Below are 22,269 nucleotides of genomic sequence, written 5' to 3'. Positions count from 1 at the left end.
CTTTGTGTCTGTGTCTTCTTCCTCCAGGCATTCCTAACGTCCTGGACATCACTGTGTCTTCTTCCTCCAGGCATTCCTAACGTCCTGGACATCACTGTGTCCTCTTCCTCCAGGCATTCCTAACGTCCTGGACATCACTGTGTCTTCTTCCTCCAGGCATTCCTAACGTCCTGGATATCTCTGTGTCTTCTTCCTCCAGGCATTCCTAACGTCCTGGACATCACTGTGTCTTCTTCCTCCAGGCATTCCTAACGTCCTGGACATCACTGTGTCTTCTTCCTCCAGGCATTCCTAACGTCCTGGACATCACTGTGTCTTCTTCCTCCAGGCATTCCTAACGTCCTGGACATCACTGTGTCCTCTTCCTCCAGGCATTCCTAACGTCCTGGATATCTCTGTGTCTTCTTCCTCCAGGCATTCCTAACGTCCTGGACATCACTGTGTCCTCTTCCCCCATGTAGGCATTCCTAACGTCCTGGACATCACTGTGTCCTCTTCCCCCATGCAGGCATTCCTAACGTCCTGGACATCACTGTGTCCTCTTCCCCCATGCAGGCATTCCCAACGTCCTGGACAACTGTCCTCGGATCCCCAACCCCATGCAGACGGACCGGGACAGGGACGGAGTCGGGGACGCATGTGACAGCTGCCCTGATGTCAACGACCCCATGCAGGTCAGAACCAGTGGAGGGGAAAAATACTAAACTTATTTACTTAAGCAAGAGTATCAATACTGCAATTCAAAATGTACTCGAGTAAAACTACATACGTTTTGGCATCAAAATGTACTTAAAGTACAACAAGTAAAAGTACTAATTGTCCCATTTCAAGTTTTCAAATGTATAATAATCTTTTGAAAATAGCAGATCTACAAGCTCTCAAAGCATAGCATTGCAACACATTGTGAGCTTGCAGATCTGCCATTTTTTTAAATAGTCAATGCAAAAATCTAAAATGAGACACAGATGCTTTCCAGATTTGAATGGGTTAAAATACAAAATATATCCTATCCTTTTTCTTCATGGCTGGTATGGTGGACTTTAATGGCTAAGGTGAAATAAGTGATTCTGTTTTGTTAACATAAGTTTTACATAGCTCTATTGTCTTATAATTGTACTTGCTATAGAGTATTTGTTCATTGGGTCTCCCCTGCTCTCTGGCTCAGGAGAGATAACTTATACAGGATAAAGGACAAGGACAAGTGAAATTGGAAGTGATGACACAAAGAAATGCGCAGGCAAAACTGGAACTGGAATACCTGCGGTTTGCGGTTTATGAAATTGCTGGAGAGGTAGGGAGACCCCCTGGTATTTAACACTCTAGCAATGATTACTATATAAATATAGAGCTTGGTAGTTTTAAAACCCTAGTTTTAAAATGTTATGGTTAAATTATAAGAAGCCAGAACTATGAGGAATGGGAAAAAAGTGGCATTCCAACACACCACCATTCCGACCACGTGGCTCCACTACAATTATTTGAAAGATTTAGTTATTAGTTACTTTGAAGATTTTGATTACTATTACAAAACGTGTGTGTGTGTGTGTGTGTGTGTGTGTGTGTGTGTGTGTGTGTGTGTGTGTGTGTGTGTGTGTGCAGTCTGATCTAGACAACGATCTGGTGGGTGACGTGTGTGACACCAACCAGGATATGTGAGTAATAGTTTATTTTAATATTGCACAATAAGAATCATATTTAAGTAGGGCATTTATTTACAATGATCAATTAAGGAGATACGAGGAGATTTCTGCCTGACAGCATCATCACCACCATCATTTCAGGGACGGAGACGGACATCAGGACACAAGGGACAACTGTCCCCACGTCCCCAACAGCTCCCAGCTGGACTCGGACAACGACGGGCTGGGAGACGAGTGTGATGACGATGACGACAACGATGGCGTCCCTGATGCCACGCCTCCCGGACCCGACAACTGCCGCCTGGTGGCCAACCCCAGCCAGACAGACAACGACGGTGCAGTACACACAACCCCAGACAGACAGACAACGGCCGTACAAAGCACACACAACCCCAGACAGACAGACAACGGCCGTACAAAGCACACACAACCCCAGGCAGACAGACAACGACGGTGCAGTACACGCAACCCCAGACAGACAGACAGACAACGGCCGTACAAAGCACACACAACCCCAGCCAGACAGACAACGACGGTGCAGTACACACAACCCCAGACAGACAGACAGACAACGACCGTACAAAGCACACACAACCCCAGACAGACAGACAACGACCGTACAAAGCACACACAACCCCAGGCAGACAGACAGACAACGACCGTACAAAGCACACACAACCCCAGACAGACAGACAACGACCGTACAAAGCACACACAACCCCAGACAGACAGACACCGCCGGTACAAAGCACACACAACCCCAGACAGACAGACAGACAGACAACGACCGTACAAAGCACACACAACCCCAGACAGACAGACACCGACCGTACAAAGCACACACAACCCCAGACAGACAGACAGACAACGACCGTACAAAGCACACACAACCCCAGACAGACAGACAACGACCGTACAAAGCACACACAACCCCAGGCAGACAGACAGACAACGACCGTACAAAGCACACACAACCCCAGACAGACAGACAACGACCGTACAAAGCACACACAACCCCAGACAGACAGACACCGCCGGTACAAAGCACACACAACCCCAGACAGACAGACAGACAACGACCGTACAAAGCACACACAACCCCAGACAGACAGACACCGACCGTACAAAGCACACACAACCCCAGACAGACAGACAGACAACGACCGTACAAAGCACACACAACCCCAGACAGACAGACAGACACCGACCGTACAAAGCACACACAACCCCAGACAGACAGACAGACAACGACCGTACAAAGCACACACAACCCCAGACAGACAGACAGACACCGACCGTACAAAGCACACACAACCCCAGACAGACAGACCGACACCGACCGTACAAAGCACACACAACCCCAGACTGACAGACAACGACCGTACAAAGCACACACAACCCCAGACAGACCGACACCGACCGTACAAAGCACACACAACCCCAGACAGACAGACAGACAGACAACGACCGTACAAAGCACACACAACCCCAGACAGACAGACAGACAACGACCGTACAAAGCACACACAACCCCAGACAGACAGACAACGACCGTACAAAGCACACACAACCCCAGACAGACAGACAACAACCATACAAAGCACACACAACCCCAGACAGACAGACACCGACCGTACAAAGCACACACAACCCCAGACAGACAGACAGACAACGACCGTACAAAGCACACACAACCCCAGACAGACAGACAGACAACGACCGTACAAAGCACACACAACCCCAGACAGACAGACAACGACCGTACAAAGCACACACAACCCCAGACAGACAGACAGACAACGACCGTACAAAGCACACACAACCCCAGACAGACAGACACCGACCGTACAAAGCACACACAACCCCAGACAGACAGACAGACAACGACCGTACAAAGCACACACAACCCCAGACAGACAGACAGACAACGACCGTACAAAGCACACACAACCCCAGACAGACAGACAGACAACGACCGTACAAAGCACACACAACCCCAGACAGACAGACAGACAGACAACGACCGTACAAAGCACACACAACCCCAGACAGACAGACAGACAACGACCGTACAAAGCACACACAACCCCAGACAGACAGACCGACACCGACCGTACAAAGCACACACAACCCCAGACTGACAGACAACGACCGTACAAAGCACACACAACCCCAGACAGACCGACACCGACCGTACAAAGCACACACAACCCCAGACAGACAGACAGACAGACAACGACCGTACAAAGCACACACAACCCCAGACAGACAGACAGACAACGACCGTACAAAGCACACACAACCCCAGACAGACAGACAGACAACGAGCGTACAAAGCACACACAACCCCAGACAGACAGACAGACACCGACCGTACAAAGCACACACAACCCCAGACAGACAGACAGACAACGACCGTACAAAGCACACACAACCCCAGACAGACAGACAGACAACGACCATACAAAGCACACACAACCCCAGACAGACCGACATCGACGGTACAAAGCACACACAACCCCAGACAGACAGACACCGACGGTACAAAGCACACACAACCCCAGACAGACCGACATCGACGGTACAAAGCACACACAATAGTTATATCAACTATTATATAAACATCAATATTAGAGATATTATATACATATTATAACCCATTGTAAACTACTAGAGCGGTGCCCGTTGGGCACTGGCCTACTTGGAACGATGCAAGTTGGAAAAGCATGCACCACCCAGTTATTATGTCTGTGTCCCTTTTATGCCCATATATGGAGTTCTTTGTCAGGCATGCCCAAATATGGAGTCTATGTACTTTACTTTTTGAGTGTTTCCAATTTCCAATACTTTTACTTCTACTCCACTATAAGAGGCAAATATGGTACTTTAACTCTACTACATTTATTTGACAGCTTTAGTTACTAGGTACTAGATTTTGATTGTTATTACAAGACATAGCCTACAGTAACCACTTCAGCCACATACATTTAGACTAAATGTATATGGTAAATGTACAATGTGTCGAGATGTGACACATTGTGGGCTTGTAGATCTGCTATTTTCAAAAGATTTGTATACATTTGAAACAGCACAGTCTGCATAATGAGTACTTAGTTTTTCTTTTGGTACTTAATTTTTTTCCGATGCCAATACCTTTGTACTTTTACTCAAGTACATTTTGAATTCCGGACTTTTACTTGTAATGGAGCATTTCTATATTGCAGTATTGATACTTTTTCTTTAAGTAAAACATTTGAGTAACATTTTCCACCACTGTATCCATGTCTCCTCAGGGAATGGCATAGGGGACATGTGTGAGACAGATTTTGACAATGACTCGGTGGAGGACAGGATGGACGCGTGTCCGGAGAGCGCAGAGGTGACCATGACAGACTTCAGAGCCTTCCAGACGGTCATCCTGGACCCCGAGGGCGACGCCCAGATAGACCCCAACTGGGTGGTCCTCAATAAGGTCCTTATTAACCTATACTAGGCTACACAAATAAACAACACGTTCACATAAGAAACTAAACACAATAATCCGTTCCCAACGCATCGCATTCTTAGCCGCGTTTGACAGACGCGCACGCACGCACGCACGCACGAACACACACACGCACACGCACACACACACACACACACACACACACACACACACACACACACACACACACAAACAAATCGGCCCTAACTCCATGGTTTCAGACTAACTTTGTTCTTATGGTTTCAGGGGATGGAGATAGTTCAGACCATGAACAGTGATCCAGGATTAGCTATAGGTGAGTTGTGCCACAGTCCCATTTCCTCATTTATAATAGCCCTGTCAGATATCACCAGTTCTGTTCTTATAAAACTGTAAATCTAAGTGTTGAAAAGTTGCATTTGTGTGGACACACCCAACAGACTTTCTGTTACCACCGCTATAGGTAGCCATAGCGTCTGTCATTGAGGCCTATGGTGCAATATAAGAAAACGTATGGTTACTTGGTAACCTTTGTTCTCTGAGTGAAGAGACTACCTCTCCACCCAACATATTTCATATGTAAGGGGAATGACCCCACCTCACTTGTGACGTGGATATCTCTTTAAGACACACCAGTTGTACTGGCACGCACGGGTATATAAGGCCCAGGTGTGCGTGATTACACTGGTTTACTTGATCGACACCGCTTCTGAGCGACATCTTGGTGGAGAGGTAGTCTCTTCACTCAGAGAACAAAGGTTACCAAGTAACCATACGTTCTCTATCGTATCGAGACTACCTCTCCACCCAACATATTTCATATGTAAGGGGAACTCTGTAAGACACCTCGTGAGGAAGCGAAGCAGTCCCAGAACCCCGAAGACACCGCCAGTGGGCTCCGACCCAGCACATACTACATTTTGAATTATTTATCATGTATGTTCAATGTAATGTATTTACAACCCCTGGAACGGCCGGACAGCCAAGCCATCCGCCGCCAAATGCTCAGGTGCTAGATGCCACCCAGAGCCCGGCCCCGCAAGGCACTAAGGCCAGAGACCGCAGGGGTGAAGGGCCGCCCAAGCCAGCCCACCAGACGCAAGGCTGGCTTGACTGGTGAAGGTGACAATGACACCCGCCGCTGAGTAGCATGCGAGACCAACTCCCCGAAGGGAGCGAATGCTGCATGTTCAGCCGGTATAACCGGGTGAATGTAGACGGAGTAGACTAAGTCGCCGCTGTGCAGATCTCTGTCAGAGACGCACCTTTCCGCAGCGTCCCCAGGTGGAGTGTGCCTGCCCAAACAGGCAGGAGTACCCTGCCTGTTTGTGTGCTGGATAACCTCTGTGATCCATGCACTCTCACTCGAAGCACTCAAAGAGTTGGTCCGTTATTCTGTGGGCCTTGTGTGGCCCTGACGTCCGACTCTAGTGCTCCGGTAGGGCAGAGTGGGGACCGACTCCATCTCTGTACGTCGACTGTCTGTATGACGACGGTAGGGCAGAGCTCAACCACCTGATTGAGACATACCCTTTTGAAAACATTGGGGAGAAAGGCCGGTTTGGGGCATAAGACTATACCATCATCCATAGGCCTGCAGAGCTCAATATGGATTGACAGCTCGCAACTCCCCCGTTTCTCCTTGCAGATGTGACGCCGACAAGACTGCTGTCTTGAGCATGTCAGGCTCACTGACTAAGGGTCGTAGAGCCTCCAGGGCTAACCCCAGATGGGCCTGATTGGGTCCCTAACCTGGGCCCCTCTGAGCCTCAGGGCACCCTTCAGGAAATGCTCTTCTTTTCTTTGTAACGAGGTTACTGCAGTCTGCAGGGCCTGCGCTCCCGCTCAAGTCAGCCTGCCGAAGACTCGGTCAGCTGACTGTTGAAGCCCTGTTCTCAGAACCAGAACGATCCTTATTGTCGCATCACAGTTTTACAAGTAAAAAGTGGATGGCCTTCGTTTTTGTGCATAGTTCCCATCGCGTTTATGCTGCGGAGCTAAGCACACACACAGTGAGAAGGGTGCTGGCCGCCACACTGATACCACATACGGTAGAACCTGATAAATGCTGACAGCGTCGATCAAGAGGCTGTCCCACAGATCTCAGATTGGAGGGCACCTCAAAGCCCATGTGGCAGCGAGGCCCTGTGTGGAATGTGTACACGTTCCTGTTGGGGCTGGCCTGCCTGCCCCTGGATGGCTCACACTCCGATCAGGCCGTAGGGCAAAATGCAGGGATTGGTGCCGACGACACCTAAGCATTGCCATGTAGGAAGCGGCAGCACCCCTCACTGACCGGGACATTCTTGTGGCCGCTAACGGCAAGAATGCTGTCCTGTGAGAAGCCATTGCAGCCCAAGTCTCCACGGGCTTAATTGGCTCTCTAACACCGTTCAAGTCCGTCACACGTTCGAGACCCTGAGGCCAACGAAAGTTCGTGTGGAAGCAAAAACTGGCTGTTTCTAGCCACGGGTAATTTATAGTAGAACTAACTACAACGCTAGCTAGGGCCGCGCCAGGCCACTATGCGAAGCTAAATTACCCACCAAGTTAGTGTTAACCCTGATGGATTTATAATTAAGATAAAACCATTTAGTTGCATATAAAATGCAGAAGGGACAATTAATGTTTCACCAAGGATAGAAAAGGACTGTATTATACTGAATTACTGAGCTACACAGCTATAACTATAAAAAATACTTTAGAGAAAGTACTCAAAGAGTACACAGAAATACTCAGCACCACAACAGGCCGAGAGCCTATGACCAAGTTAACCATTAGCTTTAACAGGATTACTTTAAGCAGGAAATACTCTTTTAGAAAAATACCTTTAGTAGTCAATTAAAAAGATGAGTCCACCAGAAGAATGATTGTCGAGTCAGAACAATTATGGTTTAGTTAATTCATTTTCAGATCAGAGAGACAGAACAGATCCACAGACAGCCAAATTACTCTCCCCTGTACCACCAAAAGGGCACAGGGTAGTCTCTGACGAACAATTCATTTCAAAGGCATTAATACTGTAGAATTACAATTGTTGATACACATTTCATTGGCTGAGTACACAGTTAATTTCCACTATGCCACGCTGGCACTAGGTGTCGAACGCTCATTGGACCAGCACATAGGTGATGAGACTGATATTGTGACAGCGTTGAATGTTCCGTCATTGAAAGCCATAAACCGGGAAAGCACTGAGGCTGGCGTTGCTATGGCAACCTGAAGATAACATTCCTTCCCGGCTAGCTGTGAACTCTTTACAGAGAGAAATGCTCCCTCTCACTAGGCCTCAAGGCCACACTGATATCGAAGCAGCTGCATGTAACCTAAATCAAAACAGCACACTACAGTATGGTGACTTTTGGTGGCTACAGGCAGACAGTAAATCTTAACTTGGCGTCAGGCAACCCAGAGTAAGCAGGCCGTAGGCTGATTCTAAAACTGATGGTCAAAGGGCAAGATGACAAAATATGAACACTTGACACATGTCCACAAAAATACCAAAGTAGCAGATCTACCAGATCCATCAACTCCATCACGTTTTGTGGATGAAGTGTCAAATGTGATCAATAATCAATAATCAATCTTCAGGGAATTAAATTAAAATAATATAAGGGTCAATTGGGAGATGAGAAATAAAATTCACTCTATATTAAGGCTCAGGAGGGGAATGGAACCAGAATGGAAACAGTGGAAACAGGAACCATGAAAAATAAAAAATAGTTTTGACTTAAGACTAGGCAAACAATCACTCCTTATTTAGATGGTACTGTGGGAGAGAGACAGAATGACTTTTCTCTCTCGATCTTCGGGGTTCTCAAAGAACTCAGCAATGTTGCAGCGTTCCTACGCCGTCGAAAGTGTCAGAGTTTGACAATGTTCTTAGTAGCTCATCAGAGCAGACACTGGATGGTCTTCTTTTGGCTCGTTGTCGGAGCCGAATCTTCGCCCCGCCCCCCAGGATGGGTGACATAACAGGTGACCCATAGGTGACAATCTCAGCCTATACTTTCTCAGTGACAGATACTTGATCTCTGTGATTCAAACGGGAGAAAACGGCCGGAGATGCCCCTAACAGTTCTTATACCAAGCAGAGCTTGGAAAGGGGGACAGGGTAATTGATGATGTTATGTTTGTTGCGCTCCTGCGCCGATCGTAGCAGCTTCCGGGTGAGTCCCTTAGTACCATAAAGGTCAAATATAGAATCAAGTCTATTCAGGGGAGGATATATGCCTAATCAAGTCAAACTCAAGGTGATGAAAACAAAATAATAAAATGAAATGGAACGGGAAGATGTCCCTATTCTAAATATCTCAATGTAAGGTCAAGGGGTGGTTCGGGGATAATAAAGGTTAAATGTTTACAATGGAGGGATATTCCAAATTCAGAGGTAAAATATGAATCAAATCAAAAATAATAAAAATATGATGAGGTGGGATAATGAATCCTAATGTAAGGCAATTTAGATTGTCCAAAGATGGGATAATTCAGTTTACATAATCTATATAATGAAGCAGATCTGGGATCTGGAAAATGAATAGTCAAAATACCATATTAATTAATTGAGGGGAGAAGGAATGATCAAATTAATCCTAATACTAGGTAGGGAGGGGTAACAGCGTTTTAGCAAAATACAGTGTCTTAGTAAAGAAAAACATGGAAGAAAAACATCCAACAATTATGTGTATGGTGAAACATGAGTGGAATTCTAATTTGTTCCCGATGGGAAATCTATGGGCAGATGGCATAAGGCCTATACTGTTCTAGGGGGTCGGGCCTAATACTGTTTTTTAAACGGTTCTGAGTGGGTCGGGGTCTAAGGGCAAACCCTAAACTTAAGGGAAAAGGGATCTCGAGGTCGACAACACCATTCCTTCACTCTATTCTCCACTGTATTATACTGAATTACTGAGCTACACAGCTATAACTATAAAAAATACTTTAGAGAAAGTACTCAAAGAGTACACAGAAATACTCAGCACCACAACAGGCCGAGAGCCTATGACCAAGTTAACCATTAGCTTTAACAGGATTACTTTAAGCAGGAAATACTCTTTTAGAAAAATACCTTTAGTAGTCAATTAAAAAGATGAGTCCACCAGAAGAATGATTGTCGAGTCAGAACAATTATGGTTTAGTTAATTCATTTTCAGATCAGAGAGACAGAACAGATCCACAGACAGCCAAATTACTCTCCCCTGTACCACCAAAAGGGCACAGGGTAGTCTCTGACGAACAATTCATTTCAAAGGCATTAATACTGTAGAATTACAATTGTTGATACACATTTCATTGGCTGAGTACACAGTTAATTTCCACTATGCCACGCTGGCACTAGGTGTCGAACGCTCATTGGACCAGCACATAGGTGATGAGACTGATATTGTGACAGCGTTGAATGTTCCGTCATTGAAAGCCATAAACCGGGAAAGCACTGAGGCTGGCGTTGCTATGGCAACCTGAAGATAACATTCCTTCCCGGCTAGCTGTGAACTCTTTACAGAGAGAAATGCTCCCTCTCACTAGGCCTCAAGGCCACACTGATATCGAAGCAGCTGCATGTAACCTAAATCAAAACAGCACACTACAGTATGGTGACTTTTGGTGGCTACAGGCAGACAGTAAATCTTAACTTGGCGTCAGGCAACCCAGAGTAAGCAGGCCGTAGGCTGATGATAAAACTGATGGTCAAAGGGCAAGATGACAAAATATGAACACTTGACACATGTCCACAAAAATACCAAAGTAGCAGATCTACCAGATCCATCAAACCCGGTAAAAGAAAGCGGACTTACCGTCTTTCTTCGACTTGAAGCCTCGGGGAAAGGTAGTTTCCGCGGCACCGAGAAACCTTCTCGTCCTTATGGAAATAATCAGATACCAATCGGGAGACTTCGCTGCGGTGTGTGTTACACGTGAGAAGAACGTATGGTTACTTGGTAACCTTTGTTCTCTGAGTGAAGAGACTACCTCTCCACCCAACATATTTCATATGTAAGGGGGAATACCTCTGGATGAGGAGGGAGCTCACTCCGTGGTTTCGGTAGCCGGTCTCCAACACACAGAATTACACCAAGGTGTTTACACAGCCATGCCGTAATACAACCTTATGGTGGTTCTGCTCACCCTTGACAGTCACATTCTGCTGTGTGAACAGACAGAATTATTCGCTGGAACAACGTGGAGCGTGTGAACTGACGCTGTCAACGATACGCCCGCGTAGTGCATGACTGTAAATGACAGATAATGCACTGGCCGCATGATCAGAAGAGCCGGAGACACCAAGTGCACCGTGACTGCCCTCGGCCCTAAGGGGCGGAGGCACAGCCTGAGGGTGGCCCGACTCACTAGAGCAAGGGACCGAGTCCCTGCTTTGCCCTCTAACACATGCCGAGGAGCGCTGTGGACTGTGAGAGTTGACGCCTGCAAGGCCTCTTGTCGAGGTGCCCAAAGTGCTGCGGGTGCCTGGCCACATTGTTGTGGCACTGCACCTCTGAGCGAGCACACATCATTCGGTTATCCAATTTAGGATGCAAAGGCCCTCCCGCCAAGGACTGCGTCCAATCGGGGGGCTAGGCATATGCCGAATGGGAGGATACGGGACTCAAAGGTTCCGTCGTCTAAGACAAGCCGGTCAGTGCGTCAGTATGTCCGACCCGGGATCTGAGTATAAACATCCCCGGTCGAGCATGGCAAGCCAGTCGTCTTGGAGGATGGCTTGCCAGACCCTCAGCCCTTCCTTGCCAGGAGAGTGCTGTAAGCAGCACACCACCCCCCCCGAAGACATAGTGGAACCCACCCAGGGGTCCACCTGAATTGTCTTCCAGGACAGCCGCTGTCCCGAGAGACAGCGGGTGGGGTCTGGGGCCTTAACTGTCAGGACTGAGGGATGGGCTTAGCCCGCCGAGCACATTTTAGCCATACCCCGCCGGTTGGCCTGTAACCGGACGCGTAGGTCCCTGGAACTGCCAAACCTGACTGAGGTTGCACAGCCTGAGGGCAACCGAGGCAAGCTGCTCACGGCTGCTTGTGGAGGTGCACATCCTGTACACCTCCACAGCCTCCTTAGGATGCTGTAGCAAAGCACTGGCCTTTTTTGGCCAAACATGGCCGACGGCTCAATAGGCAGCGTCATTGGGGGAGCTTGGTCCTCCTATCGCAGCTTGGATTGGGGCCGCCACAGACGGCGCCTCATCAGAGGGCATCGATAGCATTGCCCGCTGCTGCTGCCTGGGGAGCCTGGAAGCCAGTAGCTGCAGCTCCTAAAGGTCCGGGCCATTATGGTCACATAAGCGCGGCATATAAGCCGGTGCTGAAGTAGTGACAAAATAGGCCTGTGTTGACTAGCTGCGCCTAGATGGCCATAGTGCATTCTCGGGATGAGAAGGAGCTTACTTTGTGGTTTCGAACCGGTAACCGGATTATACCATGCAAGTTTACACCTATAGGTGCGTGAACGGCCTTGCCGTGATACACCGTACAGTGTACTCCGCCCGACAGCCGCGGCACACTCCGCTGTGTTACCGAAATTGGCGAAACTATCACGAACGCGTGAGCTGACACCGTCAGCAATACGCCGTATATACAGTAGTGTGCCAGGGGCTGTGATTTCAGGGCTTGCTCCTGGCAGACTCAGACTCAGACTCAACGCAGACGATGGCTGCCACGGCAGCCATACACTCGTGTGGTGTTAGAATAGACTGTCTGCTCTGATCCCAAGGGATTTGGTAGTTTTAACTACAAAAGAGCCACGATCGAGCCCCGAGAGGGACGACTCAGCGTCAGCTTTCTGAACTGCAAAGTGCAGTGGCTCAATTCGGAGGAAGACTTGCTCCGTGGCTTCCCCCGTCCGCACGGGTTCTACCACGCAGTCTGCACCAGAGTGCGTGAGCGTTTTTTGCCGCAATACACCCCAGGGAGCTCTCTCTCACGAGGCGAGGCAAAAAACACAGCCCTACAGACGCGGAAGTCGCCCCAGCGATAATCCGCCTGTATAGTGTGCTGTGTTCAATGCTAGCCTGGCAGGACTGTTGTTTCGCTGCGCCGCCGCAGGTCAACTCCAGCCCACGGAATATGCCCCACGGATGCGTGAATTGACGCGACGCCAACAATACACCCGTATAGAGCTTTATTCCACTGCCTTTATCAAGGATTACCGCGCCACTTGTCCTGTCTGTGTCCCTGCCCACAGGTCGACAGACAGGCTATACACCACAGGACGCGTGAGCTAACGGTACGTCAACAATACGCCTGTAATGGTGTTTTTGGCTGGTTACCCTGCCTATATACACTATTATTTTAATTATATTATATTATAATAATTATAATTATAATTATATTATAATAAAAATTAAATAAATACACATTCTGTTTGGACATGCTCGAAGACGGGGAGTATAGTAATGTGCTTGAGAAGTGAGGGTCACAGTTTACGCTGCTGTCTCTCAGTCACATATTGATATTCATGTGTTGTTGTTTTGTTTTTGCTTTGTTGCAGCTTGTAACATGTTTCGTGTGGATCCCAAAGACTAGCTGACTGCCATGGCATCAGCTAATGGGGATCTTTCCGAATAACCAAATAAATAAACAACAGCCAGCAGAGCATCTATAATCTCTCTCTATCTCTTCCTCTGGAGGAAGGTCGCACCTGAACTCCACAGCTGAGCTGAGGCACAGAGTGTTTGAGTTGGAGACAACACTCTGCTCCAACCCTTTTGCATTATATTATATAGTGTATATAGGTATGCAGATTTCCACTGTTTGGCCCATGCTTAGAACGGGGATCGCTCTCCAGGCAAAAATTACCCTACGATATATCACCATGATGTCACGGGGATATCCCCACAGGATTCCCTACACAGCACTGGAGACCAGACTTTGTTTGTTGTGGAATTAATGTCGCGCTGCATGCGTGAGTTGGCATTCAGCTCGCCCTGTCTATGACAGAACCACCACCGTCGCGTGAGCTGACCAGTCAGCAATACGACAGTACGGTGCGCTGACTGCCTTTCCCAATTCGGAGAACTTGCTCCGTGACGTCACACGGGATTCCCTTCGTGTCGTCACTGTCCACACTGTCAGTGTGGACTTTTTTCTTTTTTTTTTTTTTTCCGGAGGAAAACTTGCTCCGTGGCTTCCCCCGTCCGCACGGGTTCTACCACGCAGTCTACACCGGAGTGCGTGAACGGTTTTTGCCGCAATACACCCCAGGGAGCTCTCTCTCACGAGGCGAAGCAAAAAACACAGCCCTACAGACGCGGAAGTCGCCCCGGCGACAATACGCCTGTATTACTATACAGTGTATAGTGTGCTGTGTTAAACGCTAAGCCTGGCAGGGCTGTTGTTTCGCTGCGCCAAATCGCAGGTCCACTCCAGCCCACGGAATATGCAGCACGGATGCGTTAACTGACGCCACGCCAGTGATACACCCGTATAGTGCTATTATTCCGCTGCCTTTAAGGGTTACCGGGCCACCCTGTCTGTGTCCCTGCCCGCAGGTCGACAGACAGGCTACACCACAGGAGCGTAAACTGGCGCACCGCCAGCAATACCCCTGTATAGTGTGTTATATGGCCGTCGGATTCCTTCATTTGTTTGTTCTACATACCTACAAACGAGCTGTGTGACAGCAACCCAGGGAGGGGCGAACCACGCCAGCTCTCTAACCTGCATCCTGCAGTGGGTTAATCCGGCTGCCAGAACTCGTGAGTAGCTGCTTTTTAAAATGTCTAAAAAATGCAGTTATTGTTGATAACTTGCTCTGCACTTCTGTCGAGGAGACCACGTCTTGGACTGCTCGGTGGAGATCAAAAAATCAGTGTAATCACGCACACCTGGGCCTTATATACCCGTGCGTGCCAGTACAACTGGTGTGTCTTAAAGAGATATCCACGTCACAAGTGAGGTGGGGTCATTCCCCTTACATATGAAATATGTTGGGTGGAGAGGTAGTCTCGATACGATAGAGAACATTATTGACTTTTATTTCTGAGTGTGACACTCCACTGTTGACACGCCCAACAGCTCATTAAAATACTTTGTCTTTGACATTGCCCCTCCCTCTGATGGTCTCACCTGTCAACATGTCTGTGTTCTTTTCCAAATAGGCATAAATAAATAGTGATCTTTTTAAACACTCACAATAACAAGGCCAGTGTAACTAAGGTACTACCTGCAAAACACATGTAGCCTATAGATTATCTAAACCTAGCTCCCACATTCTCTTGGCCACCGGTTCTTAAATATTTTCACGTCAAGGACCTACAGAAGAGAAGATCTGTCAAACATTTTTTGAGTGGTGTAAACCACTCCTACAACTGGCTTTGTTAGTGCAGAAAAAATGAGCATGGTTGCTATGTTCACCCTGTTCACCCGGGTGGGATTTCATTACGTCAGACATGATTTCATTACATCAGACAGGCTATATAAGACCTTACACCACTCAGTTCACACGGGTGTGATTTTTTAAAGATCTACAAGCTCACAATGTGTTGCATCATGTTGTGAGCTTGTAGTTCTGCTATTTTTCAATTGCTGAAATCTTATGATATTTTACTCAACTAAAACATTTCAAAAGGCTAACTCAAACCAAATAAAAATGTTCTGTCAAAATGAACAATCTAATCTTATCTCATCTCATGTCCAGGCTACACTGCATTCAACGGTGTTGACTTTGAGGGTACGCTCCACGTCAACACGGCTACAGATGACGACTACGTAGGCTTTATCTTTGGCTACCAGGACTCTGGCAGCTTCTATGTGGTCATGTGGAAGCAGACCGAGCAGACGTATTGGCAGTCTCTGCCTTTCAGAGCCATGGCCCAACCCGGCCTGCAGTTAAAGGTAAGAACCATGACCCAACCTAGCTCTGGTCCATAGCACTAGGAGGTCTCCTGAATTCACCCATTATCCCCCGTATATAAACAGCAGATCCAAAACAACAGGTGGTAGCTGGGGTGGTGGAGGGTGTGCAGCAGTGTTTGAGTAAGACAGCAGTGGTGAGTGCAGCAGCAGCAGCAGCATGACAGCAGCAAAGCAAGCAGGAATGAGCAGTGCAAACTTCCAGATTAAATAGAGCGGTCTGAGAATGAAATGAGTGGATGTAGATGTGGAGTTGAATGGACGGCCGTCAACACTGCACTGAGTTTCCTGACGCAACGCAACACTCATTCTCTTTAAAATATACTGTATATATTCAAGGATTTGCCTCTTTTTTTTCTACAACCATAGATCTGCTAGTTTTGAATAGTATAATAATAATAATAATAATAATAATAATAATAATAGTTCACTTTACATTCGTAAAAATCTCAAAGTGCTACAATAAGCAAATGCATAAATTAAAAGAATCATAACATCACAAAAATATCTACAACACGTCCCGTCCACGATGTGTTGTGAGCTTGTAGATCTGCTATTTTCGACCCGCTGGGCGGTGAATATAACTCGAGCTTAAAGGACTTTAGATCACGCCCTCTTAACGGTGCTGCCGGTTGCTGGTTCCGTTTTTTTTCGCACTATTTTGTTTTGATTCCCCCAATCCCCATTTAACTACAAGTTTAGTCTCGCTAATTATTCCTAATTATTCCTATAAGTTTAACTACGCTGCATCAAGGGTTTTATTGGGTAGGCGCTAGAGTTATGATGCCCTTGATCGTGGGGAATTATTATGGATGATGCCGGCACCCTTGGTTCTGGCCGTTGGACTACAACCAGACTAGTGACGTGAAGTTATTTCTGATCCCGCCCGGATCAGAAACCTGAAAATGTTATTGATCCCAGGCTAGGTTAGTTGGCTAGGTTAGTTTTTTGAACGCACAGTACCGTTTCAGTTAGATTTTGTAGTTTTTCATTTTATTTCAGCTAACTAAATTGTGTTTTTCAATTCTAGTTTGGCTTATTTATTTTGTTTAAAGGAGCATTCAGTGATTTGAGTGATTTGGAAAACCACCCAGTCCGCCCCGGTAACAAAATGTGCACATGCACGCTCTACAGTGGGGGGAAGTGCAACAGGCCAAGGCCCGTGCACCAAGGCCCGCGCCCACTCGATTGATTGGAGGAAGGCCCCTCTCATCCTGATTGGATGAAGGCTTTGCCACCCGCCACCAAAACTGAAACTAGGGTTTTTTTGACGCCAGGGGCTCACTGGGGACAGGGAGGAACTCCTTATATGGTCAGCACACTCTATAGTAGGGAGGATTATCCAGAAAAAAAGAAAAAATAAGTGATATTTAGATTAAGTCAAATCACTGAATATACCTTTAACTAACTACAATGACGCTGGTCCGCAGGCGGTGAAGTCGCGTACAGGTCCCGGGGAGTTCTTGCGGAACGCCCTCTGGCACACGGGTGACACCCCAGGCGAGGTCACCCTGCTGTGGAAGGACCCTCGCAATGTGGGCTGGAGGGACAAGACCTCCTACCGCTGGCACCTCATCCACCGCCCACAGGTGGGATACATCAGGTGAGGCTCCATCCCACTCATCACAGGTGGGATACATCAGGTGAGGCTCCATCCCACTCCATCCCCCTTTGCGTAGGACAAAGTCCCTCATTTCCTAGACTTTTCAGGCGTCCCACAAATCGAGACCCTGTCCCACATTGTGACTGGCAGGCATCAGTGCTGTGTGTTGTCATGGTAACATAGTGATGCTGTGTGTTGTCATGGTAAAATAGTGATGCTGTGTGTTTTCATGGTAACAGTGATGCTGTGTGTTGTCATGGTAACATAGTGATACTGTGTGTTGTCATGGTAACAGTGATGCTGTGTGTTGTCATGGTAACACTGATACTGTGTGTTTTCATGGTAACAGTGATGCTGTGTGTTGTCATGGTAACATAGTGATACTGTGTGTTGTCATGGTAACAGTGATGCTGTGTGTTGTCATGGTGACAGGGTGAGGCTGTATGAAGGGATGAACCTGGTAGCAGACTCGGGGGTGGTCATCGACACGTCCATGAGGGGAGGCAAACTAGGCGTCTTCTGTTTCTCCCAAGAACAAATCATCTGGTCCAACCTGGGATACCGCTGCAATGGTAACACACACACACACACACACACACCCACACACACACCGCAGCCGGTATAGTGCTGTGCCTCACATAGAACTTCCCAGGTTCACGCTGGGGGCGTGTTCTCTTCTCCGCGTCATCAGCGCCCATACCCTGGGTGGGCTTGGCGAAAGGGCCTTTCTGTGTGGAGTTTACATGTTCTCCCCGTGTCCCCTAGGGTAGGTACCCTCAAAGAAAAAACATGCAGTAATCCTGGTCTCTAAACTGCCTCCCCCTGGCCAGCCGGGGCGCCTGATGGAGGGGAAAGGAACTGGTTGGAATAACGTGTTCCTTCCACGTGCTAGGTCCAACCAGGGAAACTCCCCCCTGTCAGGTGTAAAGGAGCAACTTGGACACTCAGGCATGAAGGAAGCATGAGTTCAAGTCCGTTGGTCTCCCCATGTCCCCCATATATGGGGACTAGGTTGGCGAAGGGTGTGTAGAGTCCAGGATCACATTAGATAATTGACACAGGGGTGAAAAATGGGTTACAAAATCGTGGGATAAAAATTATAGAAAAAAAAGAAGCAGCCTGCTCACTCCTCATGCATTGTAGGAAGCATGAGCACAGTTTGGGGCTCTCCTCAGGTTGGCCGAGGGAGAGTAGCGCCCAGGATTACAGCTTAGGCAATTAGCCCTTCACTAAGTCCGTCCCCAACCCATCCTTGTCCAATAGGCACGTTAGCAGCGAAGAAAGCTTGACCTGCATAGCAACCGTTGCAAACTATTTGGATTGGCATTGGACAATCGCTTTTTGGGGTGGGATTTAGTGAAGGGCTAATTGGCACCGGGTGAAAAATTGGTGACAAAAATCGTGGGATGAAAATAACATACAAAAGTCTAATCCTAACTCGTTCCCCAACCTGAATCTTTTTCTAATCATAAGCCTAAATCTAAAATTCTTAGATTTATTATATAAAACAACCATTTATCTTGTGAGAACCAGGTAAATGGTGCTCACGACTATTTTTCAAATTATAGTGAGGACATCTGGCTCTCACAAGTATCATATATACAATTGAGGATCACATTTTGCATTCACAATCCTGTAGGCAAGGGTGACGTACGCGGAGTGTGGAACTGCCGTTTACGCCTCTGCTCTGACATCACTCACTCCACCTCTGCGTTTTCAACCCAGCTTCTGCAGTTTCTGTTTACGTTCTGCAGTTCATGTTTCTGGGCGCGGCTGCTTCCATTTGTGAAAGCGTCCATTACACTCGCTCCCTCCAACTTCAACATGTACTTCTCTTCAGCAGCGTTAATATTGCAACCTCGACACAGCATAACAAACAGCAATGATCCCAGAATGTCCGCGTTGTGTTCAATCACCGCGCATGGCACCTACATTCCGGCAAAACAGTCTTTTATCACGGCCCTGAAACAGGAACACACTAGGAACTCTACTGCTACGGCCAATCATAACAAAGCTGTGTAATAAAGTTTTATAACTGAACTGAGGCCTCACTCCCAATCTTCCGCCGTAGTCTGAAAACCCACCTCTTCAGACTCCACCATGGCCCGTAGCACTTGCCCTAGCCTAGCCCCTTAGATAGCACATTATGTAGACTTAGATAGTATTTTAAACAGACTTATAGCTTGTTACGTAGACAGCTCTAGAATTGCACTTTATGTAGTCATAGCACTTTATAGTACACATGTATAATATATTATATAGTATAGTATGTATAGTTAACATAGATACTCCACTGTTACGTTCTTAGTTTACGCATGATTCATGATAACTACTTTTTATATATGTGATGTATGCCATGCTTTTGTTATTGCTTAATGTAAATCGCTCTGGATTAAGAGCGTCTGCTAAATGCCTAAATTGTAAATTATAATGTGTTTTGTATTTTCCTGCAGACACTGTTCCAGAGGATTACGAGGTGTACCGTAAATTCATCCATATCCAGGTGTGAGCTATGGTGCAGTGCTGCATCCTGCCACTAGAGGGGGTGTTTCCTTGGTGACGGACTGGGCTCTTATTCCATTTCACTTACATGTCACTTGTCATGATGACCCAAGACCTGAACTATACACATCACTTTGTGCCTTTGCTTCATCGTGTGTGTGTGTGTGTGTGTGTGTCTCCACACATATATAGTAGAATTTGATAAACAGATAAATGAGCACCATTTTCCTGGTCCTCACAAGAGAAATGGTTGTTTTATGGTTAAACAATAAAGGAACATATTAAGGTTAAGAATTAAGGATTAGACATTTAGATGTTAGGTTTAGCTGGGGCTAGGGATATTCATTTAGAGGTTATAATTAGTTAGGATTAGACATTTGGGGCTCTATTTTCGGTTGAGAAATGACAGAGTTAACGTGTGGGGGTCCCTCTACTGTACTGTACTGTACTGTCACACCCGAAATCATAATACAGTTAATGTGTGTGTGCGTGTGTTAGGCTGCACAACAGTGACACTTGGTGGTGAAAACCAACAAAACGCTATTTGCAGGCTCGGGCGGACCCAGGCAGGGACCCAGAAAGCTCTGTATAGGAGTGGTTGCACCACTCAAAAAGTCAAAGAAGTTTGGGGTAATGCACTGGCGAAAATAGGGCCCTTAGAGTTTTGGCTTTAGGAGCTAGAATGAGACCTTCAGAGGTTTGGTTTAGGGCAGCGATACTCAAACGTTTTTGGCCGTGCACCCGTTACCTCCTGACCTAGCTGACGCACCCTCCCCCAACGCTCAGTCTCGTTGTATTTGGCCGAAAATTATACCTTTTTTAATATGTTCATGGCAAATAATCACAGAATGTCACTGCACTGATGAGACACACAGCTGCTCTATATATCTCCTTACAATTTTGTTTACCAGATTTTGCCGTTTGTTAAACAACACCGTAAAACCACCATTACCCTTTTCATGTCACGCACCCCCTAGAGGGCGTTTGCGCACCGCAAGGGGTGCATGCACCAGTTTGGGACCCCTGGTTTAGGGGATGTGGTTGAAGTTATGCTGGTGGCACACACCGAAATTAGCAGATCTATGAGCTTATAGATCTACAGATTTCGGTATTAGTTCATTAGAAATGGCTTTTTTATGGCATTTATAAAACCACTGTCTTAGTGTGTGTGTGTGTGTGTCTGTCCGTGCGTATGTGTGTGCGAGTTAGTACATTTTCACTTTAATAAACGAACATCTTTTCAGTTTTTTTCTTGTTTTTGTGTTTTAAATGGTGACACATTTCCTCATCTTCCCTGTTAGATTCTGTCCTTTCAAATGAATGTTTTTGATAACCTGACTCCGCCAGATTGCAGCAGTATGGAGTTCCTCCTGCCTGCATCTGGTCTCTCTCAAGCAGAAACGATGAACCGGAAGCAGCGGGACAGAAATCTGATATCTCCATAATAATTTCGAGTTGTATGTTGTAGTCTTGTAAATTAGGCTCGTTTACATTTGCGCTGTGGCAGCCCTTCAATGTCATCAGTCTCGTTGATCCCACTAGCGGCCTCATATCGCTCCGATCAGCATTTGATCGGAGTACATGGTCTCTGCCCGAGGGACCAGATGGGAGCAGGAGGAACTCACTGCTGCCGCCATCTGGCGGAGTCAGGTTAGCTATTTGATGATTGACCTCACAAAAGTACAGGTAAAAATCTTGCCTGCATTATAAAAAAAAATCACACCTGTGTGAACTGAGTGGTGCAACTCCTCCCCCCCCCCTCTCTCTCTCTCATTAGCAGGCAACAGTGCAGCACTATCTCTCTCTCTGTTTCTGGCACAACAGCACCACTTTTGCCCCTACTGCTACTCATAGTCACAGTCACATAGGTTAAAGTCACATACCGGTAGGTTAACACCATAGAGTATATAAAAGGATAGAGACTGAACTGGCACGAAGCTCCGCCCCCCCGGGTATTCATGTCAGTGGAAGTTGCTCAGTGGCGTTTTGAAGCACCCGGAAGACTGCCGGAAGTCCCTCCTCCGGACCTCAAATTTGAGGTCCGGGGTGACGTAGGGAGTGATGGTCCTACATGTTAAAGCCCAGCTGCACGGGGTTTCCCGGTCATGAATACACGGGTCCGCCTGTAGTCCCTCCTCCTACCACTAGGGCCCAGAGCTTCAACGTTGAATAGCCTCACTGGCCCCTTGGTTAACACAGAC

The 22,269-nt window shown here is 47.2% G+C and overlaps 1 protein-coding gene across 1 annotated transcript in view; it reads left to right on the top strand.

Moving 5' to 3' along the window:
• Positions 1–20,352, top strand: part of LOC306939443 (thrombospondin-3b-like) — a gene marked incomplete at its 5' end in the record, with an annotated part of 34,671 nt that extends 14,319 nt beyond the window's left edge. The window contains 9 exons of the mRNA XM_079524031.1: positions 556–674; positions 1,600–1,652; positions 1,782–1,975; positions 4,934–5,112; positions 5,371–5,419; positions 15,749–15,945; positions 17,394–17,566; positions 17,999–18,138; positions 20,020–20,352. Coding sequence (XP_079380157.1) covers positions 556–674; positions 1,600–1,652; positions 1,782–1,975; positions 4,934–5,112; positions 5,371–5,419; positions 15,749–15,945; positions 17,394–17,566; positions 17,999–18,138; positions 20,020–20,075 — 1,160 coding nt within the window. The 3' untranslated portion in view covers positions 20,076–20,352. The remainder of the gene's footprint in view (positions 1–555; positions 675–1,599; positions 1,653–1,781; positions 1,976–4,933; positions 5,113–5,370; positions 5,420–15,748; positions 15,946–17,393; positions 17,567–17,998; positions 18,139–20,019) is intronic.
• Positions 20,353–22,269: the final 1,917 nt, after the last annotated feature.

This window comes from Electrona antarctica (genome assembly GCF_951216825.1).
Source record: "Electrona antarctica genome assembly, chromosome: 16".
Classification (NCBI taxonomy): domain Eukaryota; kingdom Metazoa; phylum Chordata; class Actinopteri; order Myctophiformes; family Myctophidae; genus Electrona; species Electrona antarctica.
This window is presented reverse-complemented; position numbering and strand designations above follow the sequence as displayed.